The following is a 26,291-nucleotide window of genomic DNA, read 5'->3' as shown; positions in this document are numbered from 1 at the left end:
TGACCTGTTTGAATTTTTGTAGCAATTAAAAATTACATAATATAAGCCAGGCACAGTGGCTCACACCTGTAATCCCAGCACTTTGGGAGGCCGAGGTGGGTGGATCACCTGAGGTCAGGAGTTCGAAACCAGCCTGGCCAACATGGTGAAACTCCGTCTCTACTAAAAATACGAAAAAAAGGCCAGATGTGGTGGCACATGCCTGTAATCCTAGCAACTCAGGAGGCTGAGGTAGGAGGCTTGCTTGAACCCGGGAGGTGGAGGTTACAGTGAGCTGAGATTGCTCCATTGCACTCCAGCCTGGGCAACAAGAATGAAACTCCATCTCAAAAAAAAAAAAAAACCAACACCATAATTTAAACACAAATTCAGAAGGGCAGGGACTGACAACATAAATGAGAGTTAGAATGCAGTGCCACTTGGATGCTTTCACAAAGCGGAGCCTAGAAATCATCTTTTCCAACTACTGTATTTTTGAGTTGGTGGAGACCAGACCAAGAGAGATGAAATGGCTGTTGGCCAAGGCGTCTAACTCTGCTTGCAACTGGAATTGGTGCCCCTGGCCCTGCGTTGAAGTCTGGTCTGTGTGGTTTCTGATAGCGAAGCCAGGGGCAGACCGGGTCATTGCATCAAGTGAGCCCTGGACGGTGCTTGGCGGGAACTCTGCAGCGCAGGTCGCCCTCTAGAGGCTGGAGGACCTTCCTCAAGGCTCTGGGGTGTGTGGGTGTGGACCTGGAGGTGGCAGAAGATGGAGCCATCCTTCCGCTCAGTCAACTGCATTCCTCAGTCTTTAATATTGGGCTTCTTCATATTAGATTTTCTTTGAAGATTGAGTTCTGCAGCTTAAAAAAAAAGTGACAGAAAAATCACTGGTGCAGGGTAACGTACAGCGTTCGCATTTTATGTGATATTATCTGGACCTAAGTCATCTGGTCTAACACCTTCCTTTTGCAAAGATCTGAGGCCTAGATAGGCAAAATGTGGGTTGCCCAGGTCCATGGCTGCTGGGCGCTGTCTCCTGGCCCTGGCAATTTGGTCTGCATTCTTACTGTTTGTTTTGTTTTGTGTTAACGAACTCAGAACTAAACAGATCCCTTGCAACTTGGCTAAGACTCCACGTTTCATGCAAAGAGATTTCAGGGTAGCAGTGTAACTGAGTGGATTAGCAGGAGAAGAAGATGTAAAGTGATGGCGATTGGAGCTTAACCTTGGTTTGATTAAGTAATCCCCCAGAAACCCCCAAGAGGGGAAAACAGTCCCCACATATAAATTTCTACACACTTGCTCACCTCCCCTTCTGAAAGGTGTAAATCTCCCCTGAAATGCCTCCCTAGCATGCCCGGCAATAAAGAGGTCACATTATATCTCCATAAATCTCCTGGCTGCTGCCACTGCCATTCCCGAGGTGAAGGGGAAGTTGCTTCCTTCTGACTGCCGGCGGTGGGCCTGGAAGGAAAAGCCTCTCCCTGCAGACGCATTGTCTCAGTCCCTGAGGGAGCTGCCCTGGCAATTTGTTCAATATTTCCTTTCTGTCCTGCCAGCTCCGAACAGGCTGGACTGGGGTTGCGGAGTCAAACGGCCCAGACTAGCCTGGTTTAAGTCTTCTGGCCAAAGCTCCATTGCAATCTTCCTAATAAATGAAAGGAACAAGGACCATGTGCATGTGAATCACTGAGCGTTAGAAGCCAGGCCACGGCTCCCCAGGGCTGAGGCTGGGGCGCCCTGGGACAGGAGCTAGGGTGCTGTGAGAGATGACAGCGGATCAACAGCTTTAGAAGCGCAGCAAACATGAGGACCCACTTGGGAAATGAGTTCCATTTTCCCATTAGGGAATTAAGATGCTTTTATAGGAAAGTAGGGTGGGAGAAAAGATGCTTTCATGGAAAAATCTGAAAATGGAACCTGCCCAGCTTTAAATTAAAAATGTTACTACATGAAAGAGTGATGATGCTAGCCCATGACATATTTATGTACTTTATGTAGCATACAAAGTATTCGTATGCCAGGTATAGTGGCACATGCCTGTAATCTTATTTGGGATTCTGAAAGAGAATCGCTTGAACCCAGGAGGTTTAGGCCGGGCACAGTGGCTCACACCTGTAATCCCAGCACTTTGGGAGGCCGAGCCTGGTAGATCACCTGAGATCAGGAGTTCAAGACCAGCCTGACCAGCATAGTGAAACCCAGTCTCTGCTAAAAATACAAAAATTAGACAGGCATGGTGGTATATATACCCGTAATCCCAGCTCTTGGGTAGGCTGAGGCAGGAGAATTGCTTGAGCCCGGGAGGTGGAGCTTGCAGTGAGCCAAGATCATGCCACTGCACTCCAGCCTGAGTGAGTGAGTGAAAGGGGCTCTCCCTTTCTTTCTGTAGGATGGGAGGAATAGTTGGTGCCATAGCAATGCCTGAGCCCAGATGGGGCTGCCACTGTGGTGGGGAGACTCTGTCTCAAAAAAAAATCACTATCACAAATATGAAATACGTTAACGTTAACATAGTTCAGTATTTAAAAGGTACACGACAGCATACAATGAGAAGAACCTCCCTGAGCCACCAAGACGCCTCCCTGGGATCAGCCAGTATAATCAGTTTCTTGTCTGTCCTCCTAGAAATGTTCCTTGTGTATATAAACAAATCCATGCGTAGATTCTTCTCCCCTTCTCTTTATAAGAGAATATCAATGTATTGTCCATGCCTTCTAATATTTCACAGCATATGTTGGAAAGAATTCCAGATCAGTACATCAGATCATTCTTTATGGCTACCTAGTATGCCTTAATTGAATTAACCAGTCCCGTATTGATGAACGTATAAGTTGTTTTTCCAGTCCACTGCTACAGCAAAACATGCCATGGTGAATGTCCTTGTATGATAAGGACATTTTACACAAAAGTGCGCCTGGAGGATAAATTCCTGGAAGTGGAGTTTCTGGATCAAGTGACATGCATTTATAGTTTTAATAAGATATTGCCAAATTGCTTTCCCCACTAGCTGTGGAGCCGTCCCATGTCACACCCGCCATCAATGGCCAGACTGTCTGCCTTCCCACGTCCCCCAACCCCAGGGCACGCTAAAAGGACTGGAGAGGGGCATCATCACAACACAGTGACCTGGAGCAGCCAGGACCAGTGCTAGACTTGTCCACAGAGTGACTGGCAAGCTGTTCCTGTACATTCCACCCTGGCTGGGACTGGACCCTGAGGGGAGGGGCTCTCCCTTTCTTTCTGTAGGGTGGGAGGAATAGCTGGTGTCATAGCAAGGCCAGAGCCCAGATGGGGCTGCCACTGTGGTGGGGAGGCAGCTGGGCCCAAGGTGGAAAAAGCATTTTGAATTTTTTTATTTCAGGCCAGGAGGATCCCAGGAAATTATAGAAAATAGACATCTCCAATCCAGCAACACCTAGGCAGAGATGCTTGTTTAATTAACTGCGTATTTACCTAATTCAAGCCATGTCTCAGAAAGAGAAAATCTGAACAACATAGTCCATGCAGTCGTCAGTCAATAAACCAACTCAGATTTCCGCACGGCTTTACTGAAATTTGTTTCTGTGCTCATTCCCTACACTGATCACTTCAGTTGTTTCCAGTATTTGGTAGGAACATCTGAAAAACAGACATTTCCCCTTCAAAAAAGTTTGTTCCAGTAAATTGTTAGAGCCGTTTCATTGCTAGCAAGAGTGGTCTGGCTTTTAATGTAACATGGTATAATTTTCCCATATACCTCCATTATATATGATTTTATGTACACACACACACACACACACACACACACACACACACGGAAACCTCTGGGCCTGCATAGATAATTCTTGCAGCTGAATTATGGTGTGTGTCCAGGAATGTGGCATCTCAGTGGCCAGGCAGCTGAGCTGGCCAGAAGCCCTGGGACTCATGCTGTCCCATTGTCATTGGCGCTGCCTTATGAGACTCTCTAAGGCACTGGGTTTGTTGAAACTTGATGGCCCTGTGTGTGGAGTTTCTGTTGTGTGCAGTTTCTGTCGTGTCTGGAGCTTCTGCTGTGTGTGGAATTTCTGTTGTGTGCAGAGCTTCTGCTGTGTGGAGGGTGTGACAGGTGGCGGGGCCCAGTGTGGTGCCCTAGAAGGCGAGGATTGGGAGCTCAGGTGAGGCGCTCGCCTGTTCTGCACCTTGGTTTCCTCTTCTGAATAGTCACGGAATTGCCCAGACCCAGCTTGCAGATTTTAATACTGTACCACTGGGCCACCTGCCCCTTGCTCCCGGACCCTCACAGCCTCCCCAACAGAAGGACTGGGGATGTGCAGGGCGAGCAACCCCAAGGCCTCAGACAGGGAATAGGGGGGTACCCTTCGCTTGTGGAAAACATTTTCAAGTTCTGATTCCCAGCCAGGGCTCCCCTGGCTGTATCCGAGCCTGAGCCCGGAAGCCCGAGGAGCTGCAGGACCCAGCACCCAGTGCAGTGTTCTGGCCTCTTTCCTGGCATGCTTCGTGTGGCTTGTCTGGGAGGGGGCAAGTCAGCTGTATTACCTGTCAGTGGGGACACTTGGGAGACACGGAGAGAGGGGGTCAGTATGTCAGGGCTGCAGGTCTCCCAGTGAGGTCTGCAGAGGTGGCCACATAGCCTGGTGTTAAGACTGTGTTTCCAGAATAATTAGCAATGTGCCCCCTCCCCGCAGAAGTGTCCCATTTTGTATGGTGAGTCACAGAGCTCCCGAATTAACCCAGGGAGTGGGACAGCACAAAGAGGATGACCTTGTCCCAGGTTTCAGGGTGGGGACTGCCAGGCAGGGTTCCTACAGACGCAGCAGCTGGGAGACCCAGGCCTTTCCACTCTGAGACTGGTCATAGCTTCTGGCACAGAGTCCCCCAGGAAAACTCCACAGCTCTTTCACTTGAGGGGTGACACCTGCAAGACAGTCTGTAAAACCTGTATTGGCATAGAGACAAAGTGTCGGCATTGGGAGGGTTTTAAAGTAGAAGCGTAAAGCTCACTGCAGTCTTTCAGTATTCCCTTCTTTGTCTCTTTTCCTTTTTTTTCTTTGTTTGTTTTTGGAGACAGGGTCTTACTCTTTCACCCTGGCTGGAGTGCAGTGAGAAGATCTTGGCTTCCTGCAACCTCTGCCTCCCAGGTTCAAGCAATTCTCCTCCCTCAGTCTCCCAAGTAGCTGGAATTACAGGCATACACCAACATGCCCAGCTAATTTTTATAGTTTTAGGAGAGACTGGGTTACACCCTGTTGGCCAGGCTGGTCTCGAACTCCCGATCTCAAGTGATCTGCCCACCTTGGCCTCCCAAAGTGCTGGGTTTACAGGCATGAGCCACCACACCCGGCCCTTTGCCTGTTTGTAAAATGCTATGCAGCCAGTGGTTCTCTGGTGGGAAGGGCTGTGGAGACCATCTTCTGGACATCTGCATGTCCGGTCTCCAGATGCAGCAAATGACGCTGTGTTCCTGGTCCATGGTGCCACAGTACTTTTGTTTCATTTGTTTCAAAAAAGTGCTTGTAGCCAGAAGTGGTGGCTCATGCCTGTATTCCCAGTACTTTGGGAGGCTGAGGTAGGAGGATTGCTTGAGCTCAGGAGTTCAAGACCAGCCTGGGCAACATGGTGAGACACCATCTCTACAGAAAACTAGAAAAATTAGCTGGGTGTGGTGGTGTGTACCTGTAGTCCCAGCTACTCAGGAGGCTCAGGCGGGGGATTGCTTGAGCCCAGGAGGTTGAGGCTGCAATTAGCTATGACTGAGCCACTGGACTCCAGCCTGGGTAACAGAGCAAGACCCCACTGCAAAAAAAAAAAAGGAAGAAAATCCCTGGAGGAGTAATCTAACAGTCCACAGGTTCATGGGCTTAGCTGTATGGCATTGTCATTGCAGAGGCTCAGACTCGAATTCAGAAGCATCTAAGTTTCTTCTGGAGCCAGCAACTGATCCTGCATTTCATGGGGAAATCTTTATGCTGTAATTACAGGCCCACATGTAGGGGTTTTCGGAGGTCTCAGAATCGAATCTTGACAATGATGATGGCCGGCAAGCATTTCTAAGCGGGTGAGCTGAGAAGCATTGAAGCAGATGTGCTGGGAAGTTTCTGGGACCAGACAAGCTGGGAAAACAGAGCAGAGGGCCATGGCCTTCTACAGTCCTTGCTGCTCATGACAAATCGAGACTGATTTTCTATCTGCTGCCAGCTACTGCTGCTGGGGAAGGGGTCAGGGTGGCCAAGGCATTGGCAGGCAGCGCTGCTGGGACACTGGCCTGTGGTTAAGAGACTGACCGGCCAGCCTGGGTTTGATCCTAGCTCTGCTGTGGATTAGCTCTGTGGCCCTGGGCAGGATGTGTTTTCTAACGTGCGTGAACATTCCTCCATGGCCATCCATCTCCTAGACCAGCCTCCCACACTGACCCTACTATGAGCACAGACCAGGCAGGTGCGGAGGTGCTGGGAGTTCTGAGACCTCCCGGGAGGAGCCGCTGGTGCCTAGGTGTGTCAGGTGCCTGGGTCTTCCCACAGTTCCACTGGTGACAAGGTGCGGTTGCTTACTGCAGCCTTCAAGCTCGTCTTTCTCTTTCTAATTTGTATGTAAAACCGGCGTGTATTTTCCTCCGTCATTCCTCTTCCTCTGTCTGTATGCTCTCCCCTCCCTCCTCCATTCTGGTTTTTAGTGTGTGTTTTTTTCTTTCCTTTCACAATGTCCAGAGAAAAAAAAAACAAAAAATCTGAGTCCCATTCCATTACTCCAGCCAGCCGGCGTCCTGGGGTCTTGTCCTTTAAGGGTCAGAAGCAGAGGCCTTGGACTTGTGGGCGACTCCACAAGGCGGGAGGTAACTGGTGACCGCCTCTGTTCAGCAGCCACGGGAGCTTCCAAAATAGGTGATTTCATCCCCGGCCGGAGCGCCCCAGAGCTGTATGGGCCTCCCCGTGACAGCCTCCTGTCACAGGCATCTGCCGAGCCTGACGAAGCCCAGAAGACGCAGGGCTCAAGAGCTGCCAGGAAAACCTCAGGCTTTGTTTGGGCCTCGTGCCCCACACCCAGGCGCCAGTCGCAGGGACTGATCTGCGCCTGTCGGGAAATCTAGGCTCCATCTCTGGTGAACTCTGGATGGGACGTGGGCCTTGGGGTTCAGCAAGGGAGATTTGGGTGGGGCTGGGACCTTGTCGCTGAAGCCCCTTTGGTTCCTAGGGGACGGTCGCTGGGCAGGTCCTTCCCCTCCCGCTGCCCAGTCTGGACTGGGGTCTGGCCTTTTTCAAGAAGCATTCTGAGTTGCGTCTCCTTGGCCTCCTCTGGCCCCTCTTGGGTAGCACTGCCCAGCTGCCCTGGGCATGAGCCCTTGCCACTGTTGGTGTGTCTCTCTGAATGTCCAGGATGCTGAGGATCTGAAGCTGGGGGTGGTGGGCTGGGCACCAGCGTGAGGCCCAGGCCCCCTGCAGTCCGTCGCCTCTCAAGTAGTGGTTAGTTTTGAGTCATGCATCCCCAGCTAGACCAAAACAACTTTGGGCAGAGTTAGCCTGGATTTTCCCAACATGTTGGTTATGTCCCGAACTTGTACAGGGGTGCGTATTCAGAAACATGGAACGTGTTTGAGCTTCAGACATGGCAGCGAAGGGCCTGAGACTCATCGACTCTGCCTCCAGGCACAAGGGTGAGGGTCTCTCCAACGCAGGCCAGGGCTCAACACTAGCCCTCTCCAGCAGGTGGAGGTCTGAGGGGCGGATCTGCAGGAGAGCAGACCAGGCTCTGTGGCGCCCATGGGGTGGCAGCAGCAGTCTGAGCTGCCTCCCCAGCAGCCATCAGTGCCCAGGAGAGGGAGTGGAGAACGGAACCCTGACCCCGGCCCCTGATTCCTCTTCCTTTCTTCCGCCTGTGCCTTTCCTCTCATGGCTGATTGGCCTCCCCTTCTTGTGGTGGGTGGATTCCCCAAGATGGATGGAGCAGGTCAGAGGAGAGGAGAGGTCGGAGTCTTTGTGCCTCTGGCTGCGTCAGTTCTCTGTAGGGAAGTTGGGCGGGACATGTCAACCTCCTGGCCTCCATTCTTCTTTCAGGCACCAGAGTGGGAGTGGTTTGCCTTAATTCATAGGAATCTACATATTGTACTGGATGTCTGAGAAATCAGACTATCAGACTTCCTTTCCTCTTTAAAAAAGATTTTTTTTAGCAGGATATGGATGGAAGTGAGGCATGAGAGCCCCATCCTTGCAGTTAGGACATAATTTATATGTGCTTCTTATTGGTAAACTCATCATTAATTAATACTTCCCATGAGCAGCAACTGGGAGACTGAGCGAGTGTACACAGTCAGCCTCCTATCAGTTGGTTCCTGGCTTGCAGTCTCAAACCTGACCGCCTCTGAAAGCCACAGACAATCCTGAGCATAGCCCAGTGGTTTAAGAAAGGTCAGATTCCCCAAACTCATAGCTCTTTTATCTGTCCTCCCTCCTCCAGTAACCAGCGCCAAGGCTGGTCCTGGTCTTCCCCACTCCCTCCTGACCCCTGCGACTCCAGCCTCCGAATGATAATCCATCACTGTTATCTCATTTGATGTTTGCAAAGCACTTTACAGCCATGGTCGTCAGCTTTTCCTCTCATTCGCAAAGTACTTTACAACTATTATTACAAGTCTTTCCTCCAAACGTGGGTGATGCTTCCCAGTGGCTGGAGCAGTTCCCAGGATGCCAGCACTGGGCGGGTGGGGCTGCATCTGAGGCCACAGCTGTGCCCCCTGCCTTCTGAATCACTCTTGCCCCCTGGGAAGTTTGTCTGAGTGCCTTTCCTAGGAAGGGATGAGAAAGGGTTCTTCCCAAGGCTCATAGGAGATGTTTGTGCTAGTTTGGGACTTGTTACAGCCTGTCACCCCAATTTCCCGTAGAGTAGATGCTCAGCCCCAAAGCTGGAACCTCTTTGTTTCCATTCTTCAGTCCAAGGACGGAACAATTAGTATGTGTCAGATGGAAGAGGGCAAAACGGTACCTTCCTTAGTGTGGAATCGCAGCTGCTGGGGGTGATCAGATATTTGTTTTTATTTTTTTATCAGATTTTTAAAAATAGGCAATGATGACATTACAGAATGGTGTTTTATCATAATGAGCGTAAGAAAAGCTGCTTTGGTGGTCACAGTGTATCTGGCTTTAGCTGCTGTGTTTGTTATTTAACCTTATAGGGTCACTGTTTTCCTCCATGGTTACCTTGTTTTGTAATAATTATTTAAAATGGGTGTAACATTTCATTGAGCAGGGTGGATGGCAAGATTTTGTGGTCAGAAACAGGGAGACATCTGCAGATTTGGAGGGGTAGTGGGTTGTCAGCGGGTGTCTTTAGGAAGCACAGCCTTTGCTTCGGCTGTTTTGGTAACCCCTGACCCTTCTATCGCAATGGGACTTTGAGGCTGGTGGGAATTCCACACTTTCTGCCATAGACAGTTAGGGTCTGCCACAAGTCCCCTCCTCTGCTGAGGGTATGTTCTAAAAATGAACCGAGTAATATTGTTACTCATTATTGATATTCAAATCCAATTTGTCCGACTAGATCAATAGCATTCTGAGACCTGGGTTCCCTCCGAGCTTCTGTGGCATCTATCAGTGTGATTAAATAGCAGATGCTCAGTAAATATTTGCTGGTGACACATACATATTTGCCAGCCTCCGGTGACTTTACCTGGACAGGAAAATAGTTGCTCGAATGCATAACCCATCTTCGAGGTGAACCTGCAGGAGCTTCTGAGGCACACCTGTGTGGGGATCTCAAGGCAGCCAGAGGTGAGTTAGCAGCTGAGAGGACGCTCCAGGGATTCCTGGGTCCTTTAATAAGATTCTGGGATGGGTACAGTGGCTCACACCCATAATCCCAGCACTTCGGGAGGCTGAGGTGGGAGGTTCACTTGAGCTCAGGAGATCAAGACCAGCCTGGACAACATAGTGAGACCCTCTCTCTACCAAAAATACAAAAAAAATAGCAAAGTATGGTAGCATGCACATGTAGCCACAGCAACTTAAGAAGCTGAGGTGGGAGGATCGCTTGAGCTCAGGAGGTCAAGGCTGCAGTGAGCCAAGATCGCACCACTGTACTCAGCCTGGAGGACCGAGTGAGACTGTGTCTGAAAAAAATTTTTTCAGTGTGGGAAAAAGAAAAAAAGACTCCATTCCTGCATATAAAGCAATAATTGTGAGGAGAAAATAAAATCTCACCTCCAAAGAACAGCAACAGATTATGAGATTTTTCGATCATGGAATTGATCGAATAAACCTGAATGTAGGAGAGAAGTCAGTTTGTTTATCTTTAAGAGTGTGAGGCCTGTAATCCCAGCACTTTGGGAGGCCTAGGCGGGTGGATCACGAGGTCAAGAGATCGAGACCATCCTGGTCAACATGGTGAAACCCCGTCTCTACTAAAAATACAAAAAATTAGCTGGGCACAGTGGCGCGTGCCTGTAATCCCAGATACTCGGGAGGCTGAGGTAGGAGAATTGCCTGAACCCAGGAGGAGGAGGTTGCGATGAGCCGAGATTGCGCCATTGCACTCCAGCCTGGGTAACAAGAGCGAAACTCCGTCTCAAAAAAAAAGAGTGTGAGTGTTTATCTGTTAGAGCAACAAACTGAGATATCTGTGAATACAGTAACAGAATGTCTGGGATTTTCTTCAGCAATACAATATGGGGAAAGTGGGCAGAGGTGTAGATAAGGCAAGATTGACCACAAATGATTGGAAGCTGGGTGATGGCTAAGCGTTCATTTAAATATTCTGTCCACTTCTGAATATGTTTAAAGTTTTTCATAATAAAGAAAAATAGGGCTGGGTGCAGTGGCTCATGCCTGTAATCCTAGCATTTTGGGAGGCCGAGGCAGGAGGATCACTTGAGCCCAGGAATTTGAGACCAGCCTGGGCAACATGGTGAAACCTCATTTCTACAAAAATTAGCTGGGCATGGTGGTGTGTGCCGCATGCCTGTAGTCCCAGGTGCTAAGGAGGCTTGAGGTCGCAGTGCCCACTGCACTCCTGCCTGGGTGACAGAGTGAGACCCTGTCTCAAAAAAAAAAAGATAAGAAAAAGAAAAGTAGGCTGAGGCAGGAGAATCTCTTGAGGCCGGGAGGTAGAGGCTGCAGGGAGCTGTGATCGCACCACTGCACTCCAGCCTGGGCGACAGAGTGAGCCCAGTCTCTGAAGAACACAATAAAATAAAAAAGCAAAACAGAAAGAGAGGGTTGCAGTAGGTTTGGACTGGAAAGTTGATCTTACAAGGCCTTCGTGTCCACGTGTGGTTGAGGCTAGACTGCACGTCTTGGTTCAGTTTTGAGATGGTAGTGCCATCTAGTGTTTATTGCAAACACAATAAAATGACGACTTTGCGTGCGCTCCCCTCCTGCTGTGGAGTTGGCTTGGCCCAGGATCCTTCTGTGAATTCCTGGCCTCTCTAATCCCCTCATGGGCAGGCCTGGGTGGAGGAAGTGGTGCTAACAGGCCATGGGCCCGGACTGCAGAGGTGGCCCCAGTAGTACTGACTGCGATGGTCCAGCTGGGGGCGAGCGTGGGTGGGAGTCGCCAATCATGTGTAGCTCCGAGGGCAGGTGACCTTGGTGGAGGCTGTCAGTGTGACCCAGGTGTAAAAATAGCCTCTGCCATGACGCCTGTGCTCCGCCCCCTGGCCTGAGCAAACAGCCCCTCACACCTGCACACTGTTTACTTGGTGTGGACATACAGCTACCTGTTTGCAGGTGCAAATGACTGTTTGTGTCCCCAGAGTTGGGGGGAGGCCCCCCACCATCCTCTTCTCTAGCCCACGTTCCCTTAGAGCAAGTAGCTGGGCCACAGAACTAGCAAAATGCGCAGACTTAACCCCTCCTGGGCTGGGTCCTGTTGGAAAGGGAGCTCTTCACCACGTGTCCTCCTCCCAACTCCAAGAAAGCTCCCCTTTTCACTAGAGAAGAGTCTGCCCTTGCCTCTGGCAGCAGCACAGGAGTGATCTGGAGACCAAGGTAGACGTGTTTAGGGACAGAAAGTTAGGATAACATGAAGTCAGAGAGACTTCTGGAAGTTGTGAGCCCGGCTTTATACAGATGACAGGGAATAAGAGAACTGGCCCTGCCCGTCTCACCAGGGCAAGGAGAATGGACGCAAATGGAATCTGTCAATGGTGACATTCTGTAGACACGGATGATAAAGGTGATGGTGGCGAGCGACGAGTGAGTGAAGGGAAGCAGCCGATCCTGGCAGCCTTCTGGTCGGGGGGCCGCTCGGCTCATGTGAGCAGCTGTAAGGTGCCATTACTTATAATATGCACCTTTAGTTACATACCAATAAGCAAGAGAAGTGTCAAACTATGATACAGCAGCCCATACAGGTAAATTCAAACAGAGAAAAATGAATGAATGAAGTCCCTTTTTGCAGGACAGTTAGAGAATTCTAAGAACTGGCTGGGCATGGTGGCTCATGCCTGTAATCCCATTACTCGGGAGGCTGAGGCAGGAGAATCATTTGAACCTGGGAGGTGGAGGTTGCAGTGAGCCGAGATCATGCCATTGTACTCCAGCCTGGGCGACAGAACGAGACTCCATCCCAGAAAGAGAGAGAGAGAGGGAGGGAGGGAGGGAAAGAAGGAAGGATATTCCAAGAACTTACAAAGAAATCTAGTCTCTTTGACTCAGAAATTCTACTTCCCAGTATCCTAAGGAATAACTAGAAATGCACAGATTTATGTGAAAACCAAGCAGTGTTTATAAAACAAGAATCCAAAACTGGATAAAGATGAATTGTTGAATGGTACTAGTTAAATGATGTCACATTTATATGATAAAATAATGACATAGGAGTTTATAAAGAATTTTATAAAATGAGTTTATAAAGAATTTTTTATTGGGAAAATGCTTTGGTATTAAGCAAAAACCCCCAGACTAAGAATTATATAGCTTGGCAAAAATATGTATCAACATACAAAAGTCTCACAAGGCTGGGTGTGATGGCTCATGCCAGTAATCTCAGTACTTTGGGAGGTCAAGGTGGGTGGATCACCTGAGGTCAGGAGTTCGTGATCAGCCTGACCAACATGGTGAAACCCTGTCTGTACTAAAAATGGTGCATGCCTGTAATCCCAGCTACTTGGGAGGCTGAGGCAGGTGAATCCCTTGAACCTGAGAGGCGGAGGTTGAAATGAGCCAAGATGGCGCTATTGCACTGCAGCCTGGGCAACAAGAGTGAAACTCCGTCTCAAGAAAAGAAAAGAAGAGAAGAGGGGAGAGTAGGGGAGGGGAGCCCAGGGCTCCCTCAGTGTGAGGTGAGGGCCCTGGGCTGGAGGCTCTGAATGTGATACCTGGACTGAAATCCAGGTGTCCACCTCCCAGCCCAGGGTGCAGGTGATTGCTGCGACTTTTCTCTTCTCGTGCTCAGGGGAGCTCTGCTATGTCCGAGATTAGGGAGCAGGGGCTGAGGTTGGAGTGGGGAAGAGCAAGGGCAGCCCAAGGTGGTCTTCTCCCTCCAAGGAAAGGCATTGTTTCTGCGCCATCTAGATTCTCGTATGTAAAAGAATTAATCCTCTGTATCTTTTCTTGTCTGTTCCCCCCAACTCAGTAGATATGTTTGACGACTTCTCAGAAGGCAGAGAGTGTGTCAACTGTGGGGCTATGTCCACCCCGCTCTGGAGGCGAGACGGGACGGGTCACTATCTGTGCAACGCCTGCGGCCTTTACCACAAGATGAACGGCATCAACCGGCCGCTCATCAAGCCCCAGCGCCGGCTGGTAAGCGCACCCCTCGCGGCCTCCCCCTCGTGGCCTCCCCTCGGCACTGGCTACAGGGCTCCTGCCTTGGTGGGACGTCCTCTGGTTTTGAATTTTGGGACTTGAGACTGTGGATCTAGGGATTAGACGGGTGAGAGCCACGTAAACATTCCCACAGCTTTAGAGTTAGCAGGAGCTACTGGCATGACCCAGGCTATGTCAACCTTCTCGGCACACGGAAACTGAAAGTGAGGCTCAGAAAAGCTAGTGGCCTTGCCCACAGCCACTCGGGTACTGAGTCTCCCATCTGGGGCCAGAATCCAGGTTTCCGGGTTCCCAGTCCGGGGTTGACTGGAGTGTCTCCTCCATCCGTGCCCATCCTGCGAGGAGGCTCACCTCACAGTCTGGCCTCCACCCCGACTTCAGTTATCAGTTGATAAGTTGCAAAGCCCAGAAGTGCAAACAGCTGGTGTGGGGCCTGTGGCTGGGGAAGAGTTTGCGCCTGGGGCTTGGCTCCTGGCTCCACACTCCTGTTTAATATCATTTGATTCTGATCAACACCCACCAGCTTGCACTATATTAAGGAGGGAGGAAGAGAGGGGATCAACCCTGGTGCATGCCTTTCTTGAGGTCCCAGGGCCACTCAGACTCTGATACCAGTTGGACGCCGTGACTCCTCACTCTCCCTGCCCTGGCACCTGCAGCCCTCGTCAGTTGCACTCACAGCAGAAGCTTTGCTGCCTGCAGTGCCCGGCGCTCACTGGATTATTTGCCTGGCGGTAAATGATGGCTAGGACTGGAAGCCAGGTCTTCAGTGCCCATGTTCACTCTTCTCGTGCAGCAGAAACCCTGATCCCAGCAGTGGCTCAGGAGATGGGAGAGTTAGGTATTGTCGCGGGTCAGAGATCTCACACGGGGCCATTAGGCAGAGCCCCGCAGTCACATGTGAGGTGGCAGGGCAGTGCATGCCTTTTCCTCGGACGTGAAGGGTTTGCTTCCCGTCTTGCAGTCTGCCTCCCGCCGAGTGGGCCTCTCCTGCGCCAACTGCCAGACCACCACCACCACGCTGTGGCGCCGCAATGCGGAGGGTGAGCCTGTGTGCAATGCCTGCGGCCTCTACATGAAGCTCCACGGGGTACGTGCCTTCCAGTGCCCATCCCTCAGTCCTCACTGGGCCTCTTCCTTTGGACTAGCATTCATTTTTCCTTCTTAACAAGGATACTTAGATTTGGAAGGGACTCTCAACTTTGCTTGTCTCTTCTGTCCTTTGCATTGTATAAGTTAATTTTCCATTTTACAGATGAGCAGGGTACATTTATATATAGCAGTTTGATATGTAACAAAGGTGACATTTCAATTCAGCAGAAAAAAAACTTAAGAATAACTGCATTGACAAAATTGGCTGTTCATTTGGAAAACAAAAGGAAAGCATGACCTCCACCTCCTACTTTAAACAAAAATAAATGTAGGTGAATTAAAGATATTAAATGTAAAACTACATTAAATAAACTAAAAATAAGTCCAGGCATGATGGCTCATACCTGTAATCCCAGTACTTTGGGAGGCTGAGGTAGGAGGATTGCATGAGGTCAGGAGTTCAAGACCAGCCTGGACAACATGGTGAAACTTTGTCTCTACAAAAACACACACACACGCACAACTAGCTGGGCATGGTGGTGCATGCCTCTAGTCCCAACCACTCAGGAGGCTGAGGCAGGAGGATGGTTTGAGCCCGGGAGTTTGCCGTGAGCTATGACTGTGCTCCTGCACTCCAGCCTGACTGACGAAATGAGACCCTGTCTCCAAAAAATAAAAATATTAGACAATAAAGTACTACAAAAAAATCAGACAATAAAAGCACCAGAAGAAAATGTAAGGGGAAGTATTTCTATAACTTTGGAGATGGGAGAACTTCTTAAACAAAATTAAAAAATGTTTAGCCATGTAAAAAGAGTTAGATATATTTGATTTTGTAAATATTTACTGTTAGTGTCTGGAAATGATACCTAGGGAAAGTAAAGACCAACACACAGCATCAGAAACAGGGTTAAGATTTCCAGAATTACAAGGAGCTTCTACAAAGCTCTTTACATCTGACGGTGACATCCTCTATACACAGTGTTAACAGAAAGGCAGGGTGCAGAACACGACCTCGTATGGCACTCTTTCCATAAGTATGAGGAAGAACGTAATTTACAGGTGGCTGCCTGCACTTGCGCAGAACGCCTCTGGAAGGATGTGTAGAAGTTGGTCACGTGGTTGCATGTGTGCGTTGTACATGTACATGTACATGGGGTGCCTCCAGGAGAAAAACTGGGGTCTTGGGGAGAAGGGATTGAAGAACACTCTTTTTGCTGTGACCCGCTTTGTACCTTAGATGCTACATATGCAAGTCTTCATTGTTTAAATACAAGTTAAATTAAAATGAAGTCAAAGCAGAAACAGATAGATCTTATAGCCCAATAAGAAAATAACAATTGATCTTGCCCCACTTCCCCCGAAGCAGCAAAAGATATAGACCGACATCTCACATGAAGCATGTGCAGACGTGCTGAATCTCACTGAAAATCAGGGATGTGTACACGAAAACAATTGTGAGAGTCCCCATTTTGCCCATAGATTGGGCAAAAAGTAAAATGTGGGCTGCTATGGATTTGGGGAATTTGATACTCTCATGTATTATTGATTTGTATTTGAATTACTGCATCTATTAGCTTAGTGGAATTTTTTAAGATTAAAACCGTGAATACCTTTATATCTGGCAGGTCTCCTATTGGGAAACTAGCCTATGAAAAATACCCAGTGCATGATGACCTTTGGACCACTTGTTTTTGCATTGAGGTGGCAAAAACTAGAAACAATCTTAAAACCCCATAAGGGAATGCTTGAATAAATTCTGGTATATCCCAAAATGCAGAATATTGAGGAGAAATTTTAAAATAATAACCTAGAGCCACGTATCTTGACCTAGAAAATGAAAAAGCACATTGCAAAAAAATATATATAGCATGACCCCATACTATGAGTATTGAAGGTGTATTAAACACATACATACAGATGGTGGACAGACCAGTGGATGGGTGAATATATATATGCAAATGTACATCTATAGGTGTATTAGTCTGTTTTTATACTGCTAATTGCTGCTGAAAAAGACATACCCAAAAGAAAAAAGAGGTTTAATGGACTCACAGTTTCACGTGGCTGTGGAGGCTTCACAATCATGGTAGAAGGTGAAAGGCACATCTTACATGGTGGCAGGCAAGAGAGAATGAGAGCCAAGTGAAAGGGGTTTCTCCTTATAAAACCATCAGCTCTCATGAGGCTTACTCACTACAGTGAGAACAGTATAGGAGAAACCACCCCCAGGATTCAATTATCTCCCACCAGGGCCCTCCCACAACACGTGGGAATTATAGGAGCTACAATTCAAGATGAGATTTTGATGGGGACACAGCCAAACCATATCAGTAGATATATATGTGTACATGTGTTTGAGAATTTTTTAAATTTAAGCATATGTAACAGGTTGTTAAATCCAGTTGTCTCATTGGGATAGGATTGATGGTAGTGGAGTAAGAGGGCTGTTATGAACTTAATCTCAATGTGTCTTTTCATGATTTCTTGTTATAATGAACAAACAAATGGTTAAAGTTATAAACATTCATAAGAAAACACATGTCTTTCTGCAAAGAAGTATATACAAGGATGTTTGCTAATCACTGTAATAGGAAAAACGGAGAAAAAAAACCTTTGGAAGGAAAATGGTTAAATTTTGTTCTTCAATATGGGAATGGTACAAGAAACTTATTGGAAAATATTATATAGGTGTTAAAAAGATTATATTGTCAGAAAATAAAAAACAGAATTACCATATGATCCAGCATCCCATTTCTGGATATATACCCAAAGGAATTAAAGGCAGGGTCTCAAAGAGCTATTTATCCACTCCTGTTCATAGCAGCATGATTCACAATTGCAGAAAGACGTAAACAACCCAAGTGTACATGGAGAAATGAATGGATAAACAAATGTGATATATACATACAGTGGGATATTATTCAGCCTTCAAAAGGAAGGGAATTCTGGCCCCTGACACCACATGTCAAATCCATAGAGACAGAAAGTAGAATGGGTGTTATCTGGGGCTGGGGAAAAGGGGAATGAGGAGTGGATGTCTAATGGGTATGGAGTTTCAGTTTAGCAAGATGAGAAGAGTTCTGGGGATGGATGGTGGTGAGGGTGCAGAACCGTGTGAATGCACTTAACACTGTAAAATGGTATACTTAAAAATGGTTAAGATGGGAAATTTTAAGTTACATGTATTTTATTTTACTGCAGCTGAAAAAAAAAAGCATACCTAAGTGAATGGAGATTAACATAAGGGCAAGATTCTTCTGAGACCACCATGGGCTTGAAATTTTGTGGTATAGCTGGGGGGGATGGGGCGGGAGAGGGCACCCTCCCACAAGGTGGGAAAGTATGGGTCTGGGTGTAGAGTCACAGACGGATGGGCAGGTGGTGGGGGCAGGGCTGCAAATGCTGCCGCATCCACCCACAGTTAAACAAGAGGCAAGTTCAAGTTCACATGCGCTGGTGCATTTCTCGCTTAACCATTCCATGTTCATGTCTCTGAAGCAGGAATTGCTTTTCTTTCTGTATCTGCAGGTGTGGCCTTGATCAACCCCACATGGTGTACAAGCATAGCATAGAACAGGGGCTAAGAGACTTGGCTCAGACTAAGAGAAACCACATGTGGGGAAGGCACAAACCTAAACATACCTGAAAGATACCCTGCGGCCCTGCTCCCCAGGACGGGCAGACGCGTCTGTGAATGGCTCTGGGGCCCGGCTCCCAGCAGAACTGTGCTCAAAGTGCTGTCCAGGGACGTTCTGTCTCAGGACCTCGCCATAGTCAGTCTCTCTAGCATAGGCTCTTGCACCACTGGCTGCAGCCAGACCCCATGCAGTACAGAGCTGCTGTAAGTAGAGTGATGCTGCATCTCAACTCACTGGGACGGTCGCTGTTGAGGCCAATTTCCCAGCACAATTACTGACAACACCCATGCACCCTCACCCCTTTTGAGACAGGGCCTTGCTCTGTCACCCAAGCTGGAGTGCAGTGGCACGATCACGGCTCACTGCAGCCTCAGCTTCCTGGGCTCAAGCGATCCTCCTACCTCAGCCTCCTGAGTAGCTGGGACTACAGGCATGCACCACCATGCCCAGCTAATTTTAAAACTTATTTGTAGAGATGGATCTCACTGTGTTGCCAAGGCTGGTCTTGAACTCTTGGGCTCAAGCAATCCTCCCGCCTCAGCCACTCAAAGTTCTGGGATTACAGGCATGAGCGGGATTACTGTGACTGGCCTAGCACGTACTTGTGTTTTCAGGGTCCTGTGTGGATGATAAAGGCTTTTGAACATTCTCTCTCTGCTGCCTGAAATGCCTCCCTCTGTCTGCTCAAAACCTTTTACAACTCGAGTGTCACCTCCACAATGAAGCCTTCCTTGATGTCCTCATGTGCCCCTCCTTCCCACTCCTCACCCCAGGACAGAGTTTTGTGTTTCTCGGTCTTTCTCCATCACCTACCAAAGTCTGCTTCTTTCTACTTGTCTGTGGATTTCTGAGGGCAGGAACTGTTTGTCTTTAGTTCTCTTTCTCCAGCCTCTAGTAAAGTACCCATCACATCACATAGGTGCTTGATATGTTTTCAAAAACAGAACTGATTTCTTTCTCACAGAGTTCCAGGGGCCTGTGCACCCCGTCTCAGCCCCAGGCTTTGTGGAGACATTGCTTGGGTGTTGCCTTCTCGCAGCAGGTGTGTGTGTGTTTCAATGCTGTCGCAGATTATGGAGAAAAGGAAAACCATATATATTGACTTGTGACCCTCCAGGTCCCCAGGCCTCTTGCAATGCGGAAAGAGGGGATTCAAACCAGAAAACGGAAGCCAAAGAACCTGAACAAATCTAAGACACCAGCAGGTGAGCAGAAGATCTGTGAGTGATTATACGAATATGTCCGAAGCCCTCAGAGTGGATAAGAATCATGCCTTCTGGGTTGGGCAGGCCAGCCCAGGCCGCCAGGGTGTGAGGACAACATTGTGCATCCCCAGCAGCAAAAATGTAACAACTGCCGTGGAACATTCTGGGAGCTTTCTAAGCAGGCTCAACTAAAGTTGGGGCCTGATCATTGCCAGCTGTAAAGACGCCAGTGGGCTGGCTAGACCAATCGAAGGCCAGCAGGAAAGAGGAACTTCACTCAGTCCCTTCGTCTTTGGTGCTGCAGCCACCCAAAAGCTCAGTTCGTTTCAATTCTCTGTGGGCTGAGATGCAAGAGGACAGGGTCTGATTAATCCTGTTCCTACAAGATTGATCTAAGCCAATGTGTAATTTACATCATGCAGAGCTTTGTGCTTTAGAAAGCCCCGTCAGAAATGTTACCTCAGTGAACTTAAGACTCCATGAAAACCAGTTTATTACCCCATTTTACTAACAAGCAAACTGAGGCTCACAGAGGACAGTGATTTAGTGAGGGTCATACAGATGGTAATGGGTCGATCGAGAATGCAAACTCAAGTTTTTGTGCTTCCGGGTCAGTGTTCTCTTCAGTGTACCACCCTGCCTTCTAAACTTGTAGATTAAGAATCACCGCTGCTCCCAGTTTGAGGCTGCAGTGACCTATGATGTGCCTCTGCACTCCAGCCTGGACAGCCGAGCAAGACCCTGTCTCTAATAAATAAATTTTAAAAAGAATAAGGGCTGTTCTTTTTAAAATTTATTACTTATTAATTAAATTATGTCTATTTATATTTAACTATTAAATTATATTTAACTGTTAAATATGAATTTATGAAAGAATGAGGGCTGTTCTTTAATACATTTATGTTCCCTACCAAAACATTCCCACTCAGTACTGCTAACCCCGTTAACGATCTGACTGGTCAGTGCTGCAGTCACGGAGAATAAATTGGCTGATCTGATGGAAAATGTATCTTCTAACCTAAGGCATGACAGAGTCAGATAAATTGTCCCTTTCCACTACCAGGAACGTCATAAAAGTTCAACCCTGCCTTGCCCCTTCGGGCGGGCATATTTCCTACCGGAGTTTTCAGTGTCTCACACCTGTGGTCCTCCGCCTTTCCTCCTGCTTCCCTGCTGCTGATGAGGAGCCTGTGTGCCCTGGGTGGCCTCATTTCCTCCCATGTAGCAATCACAGGTAGAAAAGACATTCAGTTCAGGCCTACAATCTCCGGTACAAAATTCCAAATCCAGGAAGGTAGATTTGGCAGCAAAACCTATGTGAACAGATACAAGGCTGTTGATAGTTTGTTTATCCTATTCATTATGATATTTACGTGTTTTGCTGTGGGGATACTGATGTGTTTAGTTACAGAGTATTATCCCAGGTCCAGCTGGAGATATTCTATAATACAGAGTATTTGTTTTTTTTGTTTTTTTTTTTTGTTTTTGAGACAGTCTCACTGTGTCCCCCAGGCTGGAGTGCAGTGGCACGATCTTGCCCCACTGCAACCTCTGCCTCCTGGGTATAAGTGATTCTCCTGCCTCATCCTCCCACGTAGTTGGGACTACAGGTGAACGCCACCACACCTGGCTAATTTTTGTATTTTTACTAGAGATGGGGTTTCACCATGGTGGCCAGGCTGGTCTTGAACTCCTGACCTCAGGTGATCCACCCGCCTCGGCCTCCCAAAGTGCTGGGATTACAGGCGTGCGCCACCGCACCTGGCCTAGGACTTGCATTTTAAAAAATTTGATTCTTCAAGTTGAATGAGCAATTTGTGTTTAAGTTTTGAATACTGAAACACATGTGGCCTCCAGGGTTTGAGATGGGCTTGGGGAAGAACCCATCACAGTGAGAACTGTAGCTCCGCACTGATAAGGCCCCTGCTGCACTCCCAGCAAATGGAGATAAAGCCTTTAGCACGGACCCGTCGAGGCTGTCTCTTTGTCCCTGGCCCCTATTAGGGTCTGTGATTGGGGTGTGCTGACTGCTTCCTTCCAGGTCCTTCCGGCAGTGAGAGCCTTCCTCCCACCAGTGGCGCTTCCAGCAACTCCAGCAGTGCCACCACCAGCAGCAGCGAGGAGATGCGTCCCATCAAGACAGAGCCCGGCCTGTCCTCTCACTACGGGCACAGCAGCTCCGTGTCCCAGGTACACACCACGGGTGGGGAGGTCGACCAGAGTCCCAGGGGCCAGCCTAGTAGGGGGTGGGACCTGCAGCCAGGCCCCACAGGTGCCAGCAGTGAGCTACCCCCTGGGCTCGCCTTGGAGCTCCCTGGCGCCCTTAGGGCTGCCTGAGGCTGGCGCGTCTGCATTGGGCTGTATTTCAGCACATCTTACCAAGCTATGGTGATGTGGACACGACTGTGACTCACAATTTTTTAACAGCTCCTCAATGCCACCATCTTTGGAAACAGAGACAGGGCAGTCAGGGCTGGCATACAGCATGGGTGGTGGGGGAGGAAAACAACACACAGCCACAACCTGAGTCAGCCTGTGCTGGGCGAGGGGAGGTGTGCTCCCTCTGGGAGGCAGAGCAGGGTTCTCTAGGCAAGCCTGTCTCCTACTGCAGGGAGGTTCGACTTCAACAGGGGAGGGTGGGGAAGGAGGCGGAAGCCCGCATGGGGAAAGCCTGGACCCTGCAGAGGGCAGGGGGGGCAGGCTGGCAGGGATGTCACAGGCAGGATGCCATTTTCATGGGGCCCAGCTCCGTACGCCTAGCCTATCGGGACGCCTGGGGGCAGCCCCGCTTTTCCTCTTGCGGAGGCGATGGTGTCTCGGCTTTCCTGCCTCTTCCCCTCTGCACTTCCCTCTCTCGGGATCAGGATGCGCCAAGCTTGATCACGGTCTCCTTTGATCAGCTCCTGCTATGAGTTGATCTCTGCTCTTAAGTGAGAGAGGCCGTGTCCTAATGAGCTTCTTATTGTCTGGGAGAACCTGATCCCATAGAACCAAGGGCACCAGGAGCTCCTCCTGGGCAGGGCGGACGGCTTCTCTGTTGGCAAGTGGATGTGGTGGTGATAGGAGGAAGCATCTCCCATAACCATCAGAGCCTTCTGAGCAAGCCCAGCATCTACAGGCCCAGCAGGTCACAGCCCTGGTTGTACGCTGTGCTCAGAAGCAGCTGATGCATCGCCCACATCCTTCATGTCCAGATCACTGGGATCAGAGAAGTGCTCCTTGGTCCCTTCCTTCGGGTTGGAGCCATCCTGGGGACATCTGCATAGTAGGGCCCCTCGCCAGCCCAGGCCTCCTGAACCCTCAGGACATCTCCCTTGGCCTCACTGTGTGCCTTCTGCTTTTCAGACGTTCTCCGTCAGCGCGATGTCTGGCCACGGGCCCTCCATCCACCCGGTTCTGTCGGCCCTGAAGCTCTCTCCACAAGGCTATGCGTCTCCCGTCAGCCAGTCTCCGCAGACCAGCTCCAAGCAGGACTCTTGGAACAGCCTGGTCTTGGCCGACAGTCACGGGGACATAATCACTGCATAATCTCCCCTCTTCCCTCCTCAAATCCTGCTCGGACCTGGGACCTGGAGGACAGTGGAGATGGAGGTCCTGGGCTCCCAGGGGCCGGCCTCCTCGCCTGGGGACGACTCCAGAACAACTGGGAAGAAACTTGAAGTTGACCATCTGGTTGGAGAAGCAGGTGTTGGGTTTTCTCAGATGCCTTTTCATGGTGGGGGAACTGGAGGAGCCGAGCCTCAGCACGAGCACACTGCATCTCTCCTATGAGTTGGAGACTTCTTTCCTGAGATGTCCTTGTGCCCTGCGTTCACCGCTGTGGCCTAGACGGTGGGTTTTCCATTGTGTTCCCAGCACAAGGATTTGAGAACGGGTGGAGGCCGGGCCCTGGGACCCCTGCCCCAGCCTGAATGGTGGCATCTGCTTGCCCAATACCTGGATGCGACAGGCCCCTGGGGAGACGCCCTTGCTCCATCCTGCCTCCCCAATGCCAGATCTGACTCCGAAACTGTGGGGTGTGACACAGAAGTGACTGAACACTTCCTGGGGAGCTCGAGGGGCACTTCACCCACCCAGAGCGCAGCCTCGTCACATGCAGCTGGCAGCTCTCCCAGGTGCCTGCCCGTGCTGCGGGCCTTTGTGCCTTTACTTCCAGCATCTCTCAAAAACCCCTCCTCTTGCTCTGAGTGATTTGGCTCCGCCTGCAGCTTGGACGCGTCTCTTCCCTGGCAAAACAAGAGCTGGGTAGTTTAGCCAAGCGGCACCCCCTCGAGTTCACTGCAGACCCTGCATTCACCCTGTCACACACAGAGGCTCTGAGTAAGAGCAAATATTCTGCTGTTCAAGCCAGTCTGACAAACACTCAGCCAAGCCTGGAGAGCCTTCCGGGGAGAGTGTAGGTGGACAGCGTCCTTCTGGGGGGCAAGGTGTCTCAAGGGCTGGCCCACCTGCTGTCTGCTCCTCCTGGCCCCTGGTCAGATGGCAGCCGGAATCCCCGGGACCTGCAGCCTCACCCCCGGCAGAAGTCTTTTGTCCAGGAGGCAAAAAGCCAGAGATTCTGCAGCACAAATTGAAAGCAAACCAACAAAACCCAACACAACAAAACTCATGGGAAGAAGACGACTGCTAAGACGTGGCAGCGGGCCCTGGAGACAGCCTCTGGTTCTTGCCGCCTTCTCTGCACGTGGCTCAGTTTCCGCCCCTGACGCTGGAGCTCACGGACTCTGTCCTCGTCCTCTTTCTCAGCAGAGCTGTAGCTGACCGTGGCATGACCACGCCTCCCCACACACCAAGCCCCTAACTCCAAAATCCTACTGGCTGTCGCAGAGAATACCTTTGAGCCAAGATTCTGCTTTAATCATTTACATTGTTTTCTTCCCGAAGGCCCCTCATAGACCCTCCCTGACCCACAAACCTGTTAACATTGTCTTAAGGTGAAATGGCTGTAAAATCAGTATTTAACTAATAAATTTATCTGTATTCCTCTTTCCCTCCTCCTCCCACAGTGGTCTTCACTGGGAGGTTCAGCGCCGCTGTCCTCTCCCGGGGAATCTGGAGGCCCCAGACCCACTGACCCACTCACCGCTGCGTCCTTTAGTTTGGGCTATTGGCCAAGGCTCCCTCTTTAGGTAGCAGTGGCTCCTGAAAAGAACACTCACATCCCAGCCCTGCTAATTTGAGACCTTAGATGGGGGTCACCCAGGCTTGAATTTCCTAGAAGAGGGTTGGACCTATCCATAAACAAAATTCCTTGTGGCCCAACAAAAGTTGCTCAGTGTATTTCTTTTTTACTGAGACAGGGTCTTGCTCTGCTGCTCAGGCTGGAGTGCTGAGGGGCCACCATGGACCTGCCTGGCTCAAGCAATCCACCTGCCTGTCTCTTGAGTAGCTGGGACCACAGGTCACACCACCATGCTCAGCTAGTTTTTTATTTTGTAGAGATGGGACATCACTTTGTTGCTGGCCTTCAATTCCTGGGTTCGAGCAGTTCTCCCTCCTCGGCCTCCTGAAGTGCTAGGATTACAGGGATGGCCACTCCCCACCCCCACCACCATCTGGGGGCATTTTTAGAGCTGTCCTCCAGACATCAGGGTCTGGAGCACAAGACTTCATCCACCTGGAAGAAAATGTTCTCTCCGGCCCCATCTGACTTAAAGTGTATCCTGGAGGGTGGCCCAGAGGAGCTCTTGCCATTTACTGTTGATCCAAACAGGCTCCTAAAGGGGCAAATGATGCCCCAAACTGAGGAAGAATCCTGGCACTTCCTCTCCTTTGTCCATCTGTCTTCAACTCCTCAGGCCACAGGGTTGCTCAACCACTTCTTACAAGTATGTGGAGTGGGACCGGGCACGGTGGCTCACCTCTGTAATCCCAGCATTTTGGGAGGCCAAGGCAGGAGGATTACTTGAGCCTGGGAGGTCGAGACAAGCCCTGGCAACATAGGGAGACCCCATCTCTACAAAAATAGAAAATTAGCCAGGTATGCGCCTGTGATCCCAGCTACTCAGAAGGCTGTGGGAGGATCGCTTGAGCCCAGGAAGTGAAGACTGCAGTGAACTGCGCTCATGCCACTTACACTTCAGCTTGGATCGCAGAGCAAGACTTTCAAACAACAAAACAACAAACAAAACCTTTGGAAGCCCACATCAAGTCATTTAACCATTAAGGAGCGCATCTATCTTTAAAATTTGACTATTTTTTTTTTTTTTGAGACGGAGTTTCACTCTTGTTACCCAGGCTGGAGTGCAATGGCGCGATCTCGGCTCACCGCAACCTCCGCCTCCTGGGTTCAGGCAATTCTCCTGCCTCAGCCTCCTGAGTAGCTGGGACTACAGGGACACGCCACCATGCCCAGCTAATTTTTTGTATTTTTAGTAGAGACGGGTTTTCACCATGTTGACCAGGATGGTCTCGATCTTTTGACCTCGTGATCCACCCGCCTCGGCCTCCCAAAGTGCTGGGATTACACTTTAGGCCACCACGCCCAGTCTAAAATTGGACTTTTAAATGCCTCAAAGAAAGGTGAGCAGTAACAAAATTAACTTGAGCTGTGATTACTCTGTGATCATGTTTGCCTTAACAATAATGAAAATAAGTTTCTAGTCTCTGAATATGCACCAAATGAGCCAGGG

The 26,291-nt window shown here is 49.6% G+C and overlaps 1 protein-coding gene across 6 annotated transcripts in view; it reads left to right on the top strand.

Moving 5' to 3' along the window:
* GATA4 (GATA binding protein 4) overlaps window positions 1-24,649 on the top strand; it is an 84,206-nt gene extending 59,557 nt beyond the window's left edge. For 5 of the 6 annotated variants that reach the window (XM_035269851.3, XM_035269852.3, XM_035269854.3 and 2 more), the window contains 5 exons: window positions 13,528-13,697; window positions 14,686-14,811; window positions 19,572-19,659; window positions 21,701-21,849; window positions 23,005-24,649. In XM_035269851.3, the coding sequence (XP_035125742.1) occupies window positions 13,528-13,697; window positions 14,686-14,811; window positions 19,572-19,659; window positions 21,701-21,849; window positions 23,005-23,187 (716 nt within the window). In that variant the 3' untranslated portion in view covers window positions 23,188-24,649. The remainder of the gene's footprint in view (window positions 1-13,527; window positions 13,698-14,685; window positions 14,812-19,571; window positions 19,660-21,700; window positions 21,850-23,004) is intronic. The other variant, XM_008979033.5, reaches the window with a different exon arrangement.
* The last annotated feature ends 1,642 nt before the right edge of the window (window positions 24,650-26,291 follow it).

This window comes from Callithrix jacchus, chromosome 13 (genome assembly GCF_049354715.1).
Source record: "Callithrix jacchus isolate 240 chromosome 13, calJac240_pri, whole genome shotgun sequence".
NCBI lineage: Eukaryota > Metazoa > Chordata > Mammalia > Primates > Cebidae > Callithrix > Callithrix jacchus.
This window is presented reverse-complemented; position numbering and strand designations above follow the sequence as displayed.